The sequence below is a fragment of the Vombatus ursinus genome, unplaced genomic scaffold (genome assembly GCF_900497805.2).
Source record: "Vombatus ursinus unplaced genomic scaffold, bare-nosed wombat genome assembly UNPS02014781.1, whole genome shotgun sequence".
NCBI classification, from domain to species: domain Eukaryota; kingdom Metazoa; phylum Chordata; class Mammalia; order Diprotodontia; family Vombatidae; genus Vombatus; species Vombatus ursinus.
Genome location: NW_020954559.1, coordinates 5,114,708 through 5,127,129, shown reverse-complemented (window position 1 = coordinate 5,127,129; position 12,422 = coordinate 5,114,708). Strand labels below are relative to the sequence as shown.

At 36.7% G+C, this 12,422-nt stretch overlaps 1 protein-coding gene across 2 annotated transcripts in view; it reads left to right on the top strand.

Moving 5' to 3' along the window:
- Positions 1-12,422, top strand: part of LOC114046307 (arginine and glutamate-rich protein 1) — a 30,675-nt gene that overhangs the window by 8,365 nt on the left and 9,888 nt on the right. The window contains exons 2-3 of one of the 2 annotated variants that reach the window (XR_003569489.1): positions 2,881-4,968; positions 5,395-5,436. Coding sequence is in view for 1 of the 2 variants with exons in the window: in XM_027866608.1 (XP_027722409.1) it covers positions 2,881-3,106; positions 5,395-5,478 (310 nt within the window). In the remaining variant the exon portion in view is untranslated. Of the gene's footprint in view, positions 1-2,880; positions 4,969-5,394; positions 5,479-12,422 lie in introns of those variants that run through there. The other variant, XM_027866608.1, reaches the window with a different exon arrangement.

Genomic DNA, 12,422 nt, shown 5'->3' with positions numbered 1-12,422 from the left:
ATTAGCACTGTTTCTGGCACATAGCAGGCACTCGATAAATGTTAATGGCTCTTTGTTCAAAGGATTTTCTTCCTGATCATCTTGTTCCCCCAATATCAGTAAAACTATGTACATAGCATAGCTTAGTTAACAGAGCTTAATGTGAACAAATTTATCATTTTGAATGGAAGCTTCCTTGTAACCAGTAATTCTACTAACCTGTCCCGTTAAGTCTTTTTTCCAGTGGGAACCTCTAAAATAGAAAAATTGACTTACTTTAATTTTTACCCATTTTCTCCCATACTGGTAAAGCTGTTAAATAAAACAGTAAGAGGTAGTCAAACAAGAGTTTGAAGGAGCATTTAAGGGCAAAGAATAACAGTCAGACATAATGCTGTAATTCCATAGACACTTGATTTTTAGTTGTAGCTATACTGTGTTGTAGTATAAACTCACCAGACTGGACCCAGTTGGATCTTTCCAGCGCTCCTTGTTATAGCCAGTTCTTATTGGCTCTAGCAGATATCAGTGTCTTGTCCTATTTAGGAGTCAAAAAGCAGCTTTGAAAATAAGTATTACAGTTTAACAGCTTACATTATGGTTTGCCAGTTTGCTACCTTCCCAAGCCTTGTTGGTTGTAGACCTCCTTCCCCTCCCTCCTGCTCCTTAGCATGTCTTAAATACGTTGTTGTAGTTCCCATGCTTCCTTTTCATCTACTGCAAGTAATTTATCCTCCTTTGGCCTCAGTCTTCTTATCTGTTAAAGTTAAAGGAGAGTTAGAATAGTTTCAGAAATCACTTTCAGCTCTAGTTTTATGATTCTAAGTGACTACCTCCAAGAATCCATCCAATTGTAAACCCCTCCCCCCTGTAGTTTACAAAGGATTTTACTCCTCATGACCTTGTGAAGTAGAAGATCTTAAGCACACTATTTGATTTCCTAGTGTAGAGTGCTTTCTAAGAAGAAAGGTAGAAAAAATGGATATGTAGAAAAGAGAGGGGAAGAAGAGGAATATAGATAATTCCATAATTTAACACTTGCCTTTGAGAGGTAGAAATCAAAGGAACAAAGTGGGTGGTGGCTATCTTCAGTGGTTCTTAAAAGGCATTCAGTATTTTGTAATTGTGAATCAAATCAACTAGCACTTATTAAGAACTTGTACAGTATATAGATAACATCCAGAACTGCTCAAATAACCACCAATAGGTCTAGATTGTTACACTGGATCCGTTAAGGACTGTCTTTGTGACTTAGGAACACTGGCATTTTTGCATACTACAAAATGAATTCTGGTTCACAGCTTCCGGCATCCTGAGTTCCCTCAGAGTTATAAAGAATTTTCAAAACAAAATTAAATAACCTTCTAATACATATACTATGTATACTTTAAAAAGTACTTTGAAGAATCACAATTTCTTAACAATAGGATGTTACTTGAATTGAATGTATTAAGATTTGGGGAATTGACTAGATTATTTGCTACATGGTATGGAGTAAAGTTTGTTAGTTAATAAATGTTGATGAGACAAATTTTTCTGAAAATTTGTAAAACCAGTGATTTTCTCATTTTAATTCCATTAGTTTTTTTTTTTTTTTTTTAATGTAAATGTTGTGAGCAAGAAATAATGTCAACTCGGGGGCAGCTAGGTGTCATAGTGGATAGAGGTCTGACCTTAGAGTCAGGAGGACCCGAGTTCAAATGTGACCCCAGACGCTTGACACTTTATTAGCTATGTGACCCTGGGCAAGTCATTTAACCCTGATTGCCTCACAAAAAAAAAAAGAGTGTCCCTGCTCCCCTCCTTACCCTGTTCTCTGCTAACCCACTCTGTGGATCTCTTTATATTTCACAGAATTATCCCTTGAGGTTTCACAAAGGGACAAAAACCTTTTAATTTTTTGCAAAAACCAATTAGCATAAAATAACCATGCCAAGCACATCTGCTTTCTTTGTATGTTTTATAAGGAATAGGGAAAATTTACTTGAAGTCAGACGATATCTCTTCTTTATTGAACTGTGAAAAAGTGACTTAATAGGATCATTGGTTTAGAGTTGGAATGGACCTTAGAGAGCTCCTCTCATTTTCCAGATAAGGAAACTGAAATACAGAAAGGCCAAATGCCTTACTCAAAGTCCAGTGGGTTGTTGCAGAGCTAGGATGCTAATACAGATCCTTCAACTCAAATGCATTACACTTTCTACTACTATGTAGAGGCTACCAAACCAGGACAATGTTCAGTATGCACAGATGGGACTTGATTCTAAATCCTCCCTTCTAGTTTTTCTGTGTCTGTTCATTTTTAATTTCTATAGGATTTCTTCATATCTACAAAAAATCTCAGTATTGTTAGCAGAACATTGTATGGAAGAGTTCTTTTCTGAGGTCTTTAAAAAAGGATTCAACATTTCTTTGGGTTTGAATTCCACCTTACAGCTCATGTGTAACCTAGGCAAGTCACTGAATCTCTGTCTCAGTTTCTTTGTAAAATGAGGGAGTTGGACTAAATAATGTTTAGTGTCCCTTTCGGCTTCATAGTCTGTGATACACTCTTTTGATCTCAGTGCTGAAGCAGAAAGATCCCTGGATTTGGAATCAGGAAACCTGGATGTGAATCCTGTTTTTGACACCTATGTGGTCTTTCTGAGCCTCATTCTCCTTAACTGTGTAATGGAAAAGATAATAGTTGTTATCTATTACATGTCTGTTTTGTAAGGAAAACGTTTTAAGGGACAGTTGCAAGGGAAATGCTTGATAAATCCCATAGTGCTGTGAAGTTATAAATTGCCCTTGTTTTATTAAATTTAAAAGCAAAATGATAGTTGGGAACAAAATATATGCTACTATATCTTTAAAACTACATGCTTTATTGTTGTTGTTTTTTTTCCTTTCACTTGCTAGTCGACAGCAGGAAATAGAAGAAAAACTCATTGAGGAAGAAACAGCGAGAAGAGTGGAAGAACTTGTGGCAAAACGAGTGGAGGAAGAATTGGAGAAAAGGAAGGATGAAATTGAGCGCGAAGTTCTCCGAAGGGTAGAAGAAGCTAAGCGCATCATGGAAAAGCAGTTGCTCGAAGAACTCGAGCGACAGAGACAAGCTGAGCTTGCAGCACAAAAAGCTAGAGAGGTAACGCTCGGTCGTTTGGAAAGTAGAGACAGTCCATGGCAAAACTTTCAGTGTTGGGTTGTGCCTCCTGCTCAGTTCAGAAAGAGATGGAATACAGACTATCTAATTCCTTTCTCATATAAACTTGCATTGCTGCGGAAGTTAATTTTTAGCCTATTCAGAAGAGCTGACTGATGCTTTAAACAGTTATTCTCCTAAAACCTATTCAAGGATACTTGATTTTAATGGAACTGGCCTACATATTTGAGAAGTGTTTGAAACTTTTGCCATGGCTGCAGGACCTACAACCAATCCTTTCTTTTTTTTCGGGGCGGGGGAAGAGGAGGGTTGGAGACTTGGTAAAGGGAAAAGGTTAAACTCCACCTGTGGTTATGCATTCTTCTTTTCTGTTTTATCATTCTATTTACCTAGACTGTGAGAGGCTTCTTGCCTTCAGTCAGTTTAAAAAGAGCAGGGCCCAGCTTTGAGCGAGAGCACCTGCTTTTGACAAATAGGTTTTCTTATTCTTCTTTTTTTCCCTTTAAAAAAAAACAAACTTCAAATCTTGCCTCAACACAATGGATTAATTCTTGGCATTCTGATCCTTAAGGCCCTCCACTATCCTAATGTGTTTCAAAGAATCTTTTTAGGAAAAATGTCCAGATTATTATCCATTTTTTTAGTATCTACTAACAACTCCTTTTTTCTCTAGAGAGTTATGAAGGAACAGGTTGTCCTTGTCTGGAGTCAAGCTAAACACATGATTTGTTTTATCAGCAGCTGGAGCAGAAGTTGAAAATGTCTTTCTGTGAGACAGTAATTTGCTACTTAAGTCTCTATGGCTTGTTTGCACCAATTACTCCAGATTTCTAAAACTTCTAAAAAGTCACTGAGACTTTTGAGGCAAAACTATAGCACTGAGTGATACTCCACTTATGTTGGCAGAAATGAAAATGACTCTTTACTACAGAGAACTCTGTAGTGGTTTGTTCTTAAATTTCTGTGGCTAATAGTCACTCTTAATCTTGATGTTTTCTGGTTATACACAATAGAATACCAAATCCTATTTGCTTTTAACTTAAAAGCTATTTTAAGTTTTCTCATGTTAACTTTGCCAAGATCAACACACAGTTCTCTGCTTACAGTGGATTTCAGTTAATTCCATAGGTCTTATGTGCGTAAAATTTGTTAAATGTGGTATATATCAGTGCTTTTAATAAGATGTTGTTTTTGGAGTAATAGTGCTGTCTTGTAGCGAGTTACCAATCATAGTAAGATTTTTTTTCTCTTCATGTGCTTGCTTTGTTTCATATTAACAATTTTTTTTCACACGGACACAATCCTCTGACAGTCTTTCCAAATACTAAAATCATGTATGCTGTAAACTGAACACTGCCCAAACCATCATGCAGTATTCATATAGTTTGCATAACAAAATTTCATTAAATTCTCCAAGAAAAATAAATTACAGAACTTTATTTCCTGACCATGCCTCCCCTGGATTCCTGAATTCCAGTTCAAACTGTAGATGACAATTTAAGCTGCCTTAAGAAATTGTCAACATACTGAATGTTAAGTCCATTTTCCCCATGGAAGAAGCCCTTAGTTCCATGAAGTATGGATTACCATTTGTATTTTTCACTAACAGTAAATGTATTTTTCTTATTAATTGTTTGCCTTAGGAATGATGAATTACATTTTTTGTTCCTTCTTACCATAAACATCTGCATTCCTCAGCTCAGCCTTCCTTGTATGTTGTTTCTTTATAAATGGTTGAGCTGCTGATGCAGGTATTGCCAAGCTAACAGTACAAATCATTTTAAAGAGGAAGCTGGCGCGTATGGCAGCCGAGGAGCACACTCTGCAGGACACTGGACAAGACAGTAAATATTCAACTTTTAATGCTGATTAAAGGAGTATAGGTAAAGAATACGTAGGTATACATAATTGGTGAGACAAATATTCACTTTATTTATATTTTATATATTATTTTTTTAATTTGGTAAATACTATCCAGTTTTGTAGTTGTCCTTGTTGATTTGTGTGATATTAAAGTATTAGTAATAACTATCAGGAATCTATGATTAGGGAGGGTTTAGTTGGTTGCTGTTTGGACTGGGAGGGATGATTTAAATTTAGTACTAGAACCAATTTTAGTGGCTGCACAGTTTACCATTTGTCAGACAAAAGGTGGCTATAAAGCTGCCCTGTAAGTCAGTTCACAAAAAAAGTTCAGAGGAAGATTAGTAAAGATGCACAAATAAAAAATACTTTACTTTTCTAACATCTTACCATGTCCTCCCCTTTAGGAGGAAGAGCGTGCAAAACGTGAGGAACTGGAGCGAATACTGGAAGAGAATAATCGAAAAATTGCAGATGCACAAGCCAAACTGGTATGTACCTTAAAAAATCCATAAATGGAAAGAATGCTTATGACATGTAAACCTCTAGGGCTCCAAACCAGTTGTCATGCTCATTTTTGTTTGTGGTGAGGGTTTACTCCCTATAATTTGACACATTTGACCAAGGCTTTAGAGGCTTGGAGTAGACTCAGATAATAATAATGATAATAGCTAACATTTATATAGAACTTAACTGTGTGCTAAACACTGTTCTGAGAACTTTACAATCAGTAGTTCATTTGATCCTCACAATAACCCTGGGAGATTAGTGCTGTTATTATCCCTGTTTTACAGATGAGGGAACTGAGGCAAACAGAGGGTCCTGGGTCACACAGCTAGGGTCTCTTGCTAGATTTGAACTCGGGTCCTCCTGACTCCAGGGCTGGTACTCTTTCCACTATACCACCTAGTTGCCCCTGCTAGTTGCCTCTTGATGGCTAGAAGTTCCTTAAGCAGGGGACAATCATTAAGGTTTCAGCCAGCCCCTAGTCCAAGACTCTAACTCTCTTCCTCTCCCTCCCAAAGTAATCTGTGTAATTTGGGATCAAGCAAAGAACTTACTGGATTCAGTATAGATTACTTTCTCTTAACCTAAATCCTAAGGCCTCATTGGACTTAAGATGCTAAAAGCAACTTCTAAGGAACAAAACAAAACTAGTTAACTTATTCATTATAGGATACCAAGATTTTACGTTTTCTATTTGTTTTATAATTTGATCAGTTGAGTCTAAATAGACAGCTTTTGTAAAAGTCAATGCAATAATCTTTAAGGGGAAATACATTTTTTAGTCCTTTGAATATTGAGATTTTAGAGGCTAATTTTTCAGAGTGTTCATGAGAACTATTTTAGGACTATAAATATAATCGATTCACTTCAGTCATGGAGAGACTGTGTTTTCTTTTCTTTTTTTTAAACTAGGCAACGGGGTTAAGTGACTTGCCCAGGGTCATGCAGCTAGTAAGTGTTACGAGTCTGAGGCTGGACTTGAACTCAGGTCCTTCTGAAGCCAGGGCTGGTGCTCTATCCATTGTGCCACCTAGCTGCCCCAAGACTGTGTTTTCTATAGAAAATACTTTGGTCTGATGAGATGAGAGGGCTATCTCAGGTTCAAGTAGAAATCCTGTCATTGGACAGAAAAGGGAATTTAGAAATTGCCTAATCTAACTCTGTCACATTACAGATGAGGAAATTAGGGCTCTGAAAAGTTAGGTTTCCTGCCTGTGGGTACACACGTAGACTACCGTTAAATGGCAGAGTTGGAATTTGAAACCAGAGTATCTCAGAAAGGGCACGTTTACATTGTTGGCCGTGAAAGGAACTTAGACCAGCAGCTTATTTGGATAGGCTGTGGGACAAGTGCAACTTTAGTTCCCAAGTTTCTTCTGAGTTTACAGTAAAACAGAAGAAATATGGAAAATTTCTTAAATTACAAAAATGTTATATAAAAGACTTTTAGGGATCATGTAATCTAGTATTTTCATTTCATATATAAAGAAACTGTCTTGCCTAAAGTTATAGAGCAAGTAATTGAGAGTGCTAGGACTTGAACCCTGATCCTCTCATTCTTGCACTTTTTGTTATTACAGCTAGGTCCAGATTTTTGTGAATAATAAATCCCTTGATGTGGTTGCATGTATTTGAATTGATGCTTTTCTAAGTTATAATTATGTAAAATATGGTAATTAATTCCAACCCAGTGGAAATACGCAGTGTAAATTCAAATAATGTGACTCTAGTACTTCAGGGGATCACTAATCGGAATTTAGCTGTGCACGAAATCTGGTTCCCTGGGTACCATTCCTTTGGGCTTTGTGTTTTGCTTAGAGTCCTGGGAATCAGGAGGGAAAATAGTTTGCTTCAAGAGTTTATGCAATAAGCATTTATTTAGAATCTTTTATGATTATCATAATTCCTGTGGGTTTGTTGTTTTTTTTTTTTTTTAAATAAGATGCAATTCCTTCTCCTTCCCACCACCTAGGATTTAGATTTATTTGAGTAGATTGGGAAAATGTTCTAAAAGGGAGGATGAGTTATGTCCTTTAGTTGAAACTAAGGAAAAGCCTTTTTATGAGGTTAGAAGAACCTAGTCAGATCAGAGAGACTGTTGGAAAATACTAAGAGAATGTTGGGGAGATAGAGTGGAAATATAGTTGATTGAGGGTCTAAAATGTCAGCCTGAGCAGTTTGAAATACTCCAATGCCTTTTGAATTGATTGAATTTGGGTTTAATATTATAGATAATAAGTGGTTTGTGTACTGGACAGGAGAAACCTAGCTATAGAGAGACCACACAAGAGTGACTATCAGTATTACCATGATAGGGCAATGAGAGGTTGGGATTTGGAAGTAAGAGGATAAGCTGGAAGTTGAGGAATTATCCTAGAAAAAGAGGTGGGGAACTTTTGGCCTGAAGGCCACATGTGGCCCTCTCGGTCTTCACATTCAGCCCTTTGACTGAATCCAAACTTCACAGAACAAATTCTCCTTAATAAAAGGATTTGTTCTGTGAAACTTGGACTCAGTCAAAAGGTTGTACCCAAGGACCCAGAAGGCCACAGGTTTCCCACCCTTGTCTTAGAAGGGTGGAGTGACTGCTGTCTGCTGTAAGGAAAGAGTATTCCTAAATTGCTGACTGGCAAGATTGATGATGGCATTGACAGTTAATAAAGAGGTTAATCAGTAGTTGACAGAGTTAATGCCTCCTGTACTGTGTGCTAGGCACCTTATAAGGCACTGGTAATTTAATGGTTTTGAAGATATACGAGTTTGATAGCATGACCTTTTAGTGGAGGGTATCCTTTTTGTCTGCTGGAGAAATGGGGCTGAAGAGCATGTGAGAATTAAGTTAATCAGGCTTGTTGTTCAGTCATTTTCAGTCATGTCTGACTCTTTGTAACCCCAATTTGGGGTTTTCTTGGCAAAGATACTGGAGTGGTTTGACATTTCCTTCTCCATTTTACAGATGAGGAAACTGAGGCAAACAGGGTTAAGTGGCTTGCCCAGGGTCACACAGCTAATGTGTGTCTGCTGCTAGATTTGAATTCAGGAAGATGAGTCTTTCTAACTCTAGGCCTGGTGCTCTATTCTCCTAGCTGCCTCAATCAAGTTTATTTAAGTGCTTCATATGTATGAGGAATTGTGCTTAAGTGCTGGGGATACCATGAAAGGCAAAAAGTAAGGGATAGAGATTTGAAGGAAGCCTTTGAGTAATGACATCTCTTCTCACAACCCTGTGAGATGGCTAGTACAAGTATTATCCTCATTTTACAGACATTTGAGTTACATGACTGAATCAGAAAAGATTCAAAACCTGGGTTTTATGACTTATCTCTTCTGCTATCTCTTCTACATCTTTTCTTTTTAGTGTTTGGTTTGTTTTTTACCACTGTACCTTAGCTTTGAATACTCTTATTTTTGAAAGACACTTGCATGGAATGTTAATTTAAGTTATATAGGAGGAACAGGTAGTAGGAAGCTAAAGAAGATAAAGGACCCTGCTGTGTGTATATCTGGTCAGCATCTAGTCTTATTAGGTAAGTAGGTGTATCTCTTTAATACCATATAGTGCAGAATAGGAATTGGTCTGATAAAATGAAACCCCTGAAGATAATTTAATAGAAATTATAGTGAAGCAGATTTTGGCTCCATGTAAAGAACTTAGTAACAGTAAGAGTAATATGAAAAGAAAATAAGCTGCCTTGTTAAGTGATGATAAGTTCCTGTCAGTAGAAGCATTCAAGCATAGGTTTTATGACTACTTACCATGGCTAGTTGTATAGAGAATTCCTTCATTAGGCATCAAGTAAAAGTAGATAACTCTGGAGTCTTGTTGAGTTTTAAAGTTTTTAAGCATGGCACAAAGACTTTGCTTGGTCAGGTTCAGATAACCAATTTAAGAGTGGTTCTCTAATTTAACTGAGCAAAAAAAAAGGATTAAAATGACACATAACATATCTGACATTTGACAGCAATGTTAACTTGTAAACCAGATAGAAGAATCTAGACCAGTCATAGGATCCTAGATCCATCTGTTTGAGGTGGAATTTAACCCAGGTCCTTTAAAATGTTTGAAGTCTGAGGCTAATAATTAAAAGTTTACATTTAGCATTATTCTTCCATTCACTGGTAACTTTTATTCAGCTTTATAAATGAGAACAAGTTGGAGAAGGATAGATGAGAATAATAATAATAGCTGACAATTCTATACAAATTTTAAAGTTTTGGGGTTTTTTTTTGTTTGTTTGTTTGCTTTTTTTTTGGTGAGACAATTGGAGTTAAGTGATTTGCCCAAGGTCGCACAGCTCGTAAGTGTCATGTGTCTGAGGCCAGATTTCAACTCAGGTCCTTCTCACTCCAAGCCCGGAGTTATATCCACTGTGCTACCTAGCTGCCCCAGTTTTAAGGTTTTCAAAGCACATTTTACTTACCCAACAACTCTTGATATCAGTGCAATTTTTTCCCCCATCTTATAAATGAGGAAATTGAGACTAAGAGAAATTAAGTGACTTGCTTCAGTGTTACACAGCTAGTAAGTATCTGAAGTGTGATCAGAATCCTGGTCTTCCGAAACCCAAATCTGGTGCTCCTGTGCCTCTTTGGAGGATAGATTTAACATTCAAAACGTTTCAGCATAGAAATGTCAGTTAAACCTAATTGGGTGAAATTTAATATGGATAAATGTAAAGTCATAGTTGGACTTAAAAAATTACAACTGCCCAAGTAAGGATGGAGATTTAAGAAAGATTAACCTCAAGAGGGAAGATTTACAGTGGTTGTATTTTGCAGTTGAAAAGAAACTCTCCTTTAGAACATTTAGAAAACTGCATTATTAAACTGTGTTTAATAGATTTGGGGGTTTTAATGTACTACAGGGTTAATGTGAATAAACAGTATGGCCTAGCTCCCCAAAAATGTATACAGTGTTCAGAGTGAGGAAGATGAAAGTCCTTCCCTCAGGATGGACTTTGACAAGTTAGAGCATATCTAGAGGAAAGTGTCCAGGATTGTGAACTTACTTCGTGAATATTGTATTGTATCAGAACTCAGTTGGCAAGAAGTGACAATGTTTAACCAAATAAGGGTGATTTAGTATCTTAGCACTTAAGTGTTGAACTGGAACTTATGTTTCATTTAGTCCAGCACCCTGGTTTTGCACATGATTAAGCTGAGGGCTGGAGAGGAAATCCACCAGGAACAATGAGGGAATCAGACTGTTATGAGTAGAACTGCCCGGGAAGCCACAAGAGTCTAATCAAGTACCAAGGAAAGCTTTGCTTCCATTGAGGGAAAACTGATGGGGGTGGGGGTGGGGATCAGGTTGGGTTGGTAGTTAGATGTAGTTGGTAGTATTACACCTTGTTAGGTAGGTTACTCCTATTAGACCCATAATTAGAAGCAAAGACTAGAAGACTGATTGGGGAATGTAGAATAAACATGGAATGGATTGGTACACAGATTTTCTCTGGAGTCCCTTTAGATCATGTGATTCATTTATTCAGCAAGAATTTTGTTAAGCCCCTACTGTGTACATAGTTTTATATTAAGCAGTAAATTCTATGCTTAGCCTCTTTTTAGAAGTACTGATAGAGGTGGTAAGTGTAAATGGAACTGCATGTTCAGTCAAGTTATTTCCTTGCCATTTAGGTAAAGGTGGTAGAGTGATGGGAAGTGTGTGTAGTGATCGTTTCTGTAAAAGAAACCCTGAGGTTTGCCTCGCCAAATAAAATGCGTAGTTTAGATTGGAGTAAAAATATAGGATCCTAGATCTAGAATGAGAATTGTAAGAGACTATGTTATTTTTTTTAATTATTATTTTAATAATTATTTTTCATTTCATTTTAAATAGAAGAGTTGATTAAGGAATTAGGGATTGCATTTGTGGAGTTTGGTCTAATCAGTAAAAGCATCATGATACAGAGTCTTGGGGAATATAGTCAAGATCTCAAGTAAAGGGGGAAAAATTTCTTAAGATTTCTTAAGTAGTGTTGAGTGTTCAACATCTCAAGTAGAGGGAAAAAATTCTCCTGTGAAGAACTCTGAAGACAGGTCCCTAGAAGTATAGTAGTCCAGAAAAAAAGATAATAAAAGAACAAATTTGGCAGTAAATAAAAGGAAGCTGACTAAATGTTTAAAAAAACAAAGCCCACATGTAACTAGCCATATGTTAGAGAATAAAAGGATAGGTTCAGAGATTGCAAGGAAGCATGATTACTTAACAGGCAATAGAAACCTTCCTTGATATGGTAGATTTTAAAAGCTGTGTTAAAATTGAAATACCTTGAGATCCATTATTAATTTATTTCAAAGATGACTTAACATACATATGAATGGCTACTATATAAAGAACATCATACTAGCTACTGTAGGTGTTACAAAGAAATAGAATACAAAGAGCTTTCCCTCAAGGATTTTACAATTTAATTGGAGTCAATATATTTAAAGGGAAAAGAGGCAGTAGAGGATGAGATGGATAGATAGTGTATTGGAAACAATGAACATGAACATGGACAGACTTCAAGAGATAGTGGAGGATAGAAGGGCCTGACATGCTGTGGTCCTTGGGGTCCCTAAGAGTCAGACACAACTGAACAACAACATTTCATTCTGTAAGGCCATATATGATGAAAGGATCAAGTAGTTGTGGTAATGCTATGGGTGTTTATAGGAAAGAGATTACCAGGCTAGAGTTGTCAAAGAAGGTTGTATGATTTTAAGATCAAATTTTAACCGAACCTTGAAAGTTGAGTTTTAGTTGAGTTCAGCTAAGCAAAGAAGGGTGAAAGTTCATTTAGCGATTTTATGTAGAAAACTAAAAAGTAGATGTTAGCCATCATAAAGATCTTTGATTTCTGATCCATATTCAGTTACTTTATGTATTTGGAAACTCTGGGATGCCTATGTGCTTTATCAAAAATTCTGATAAGCAGTTAAAACT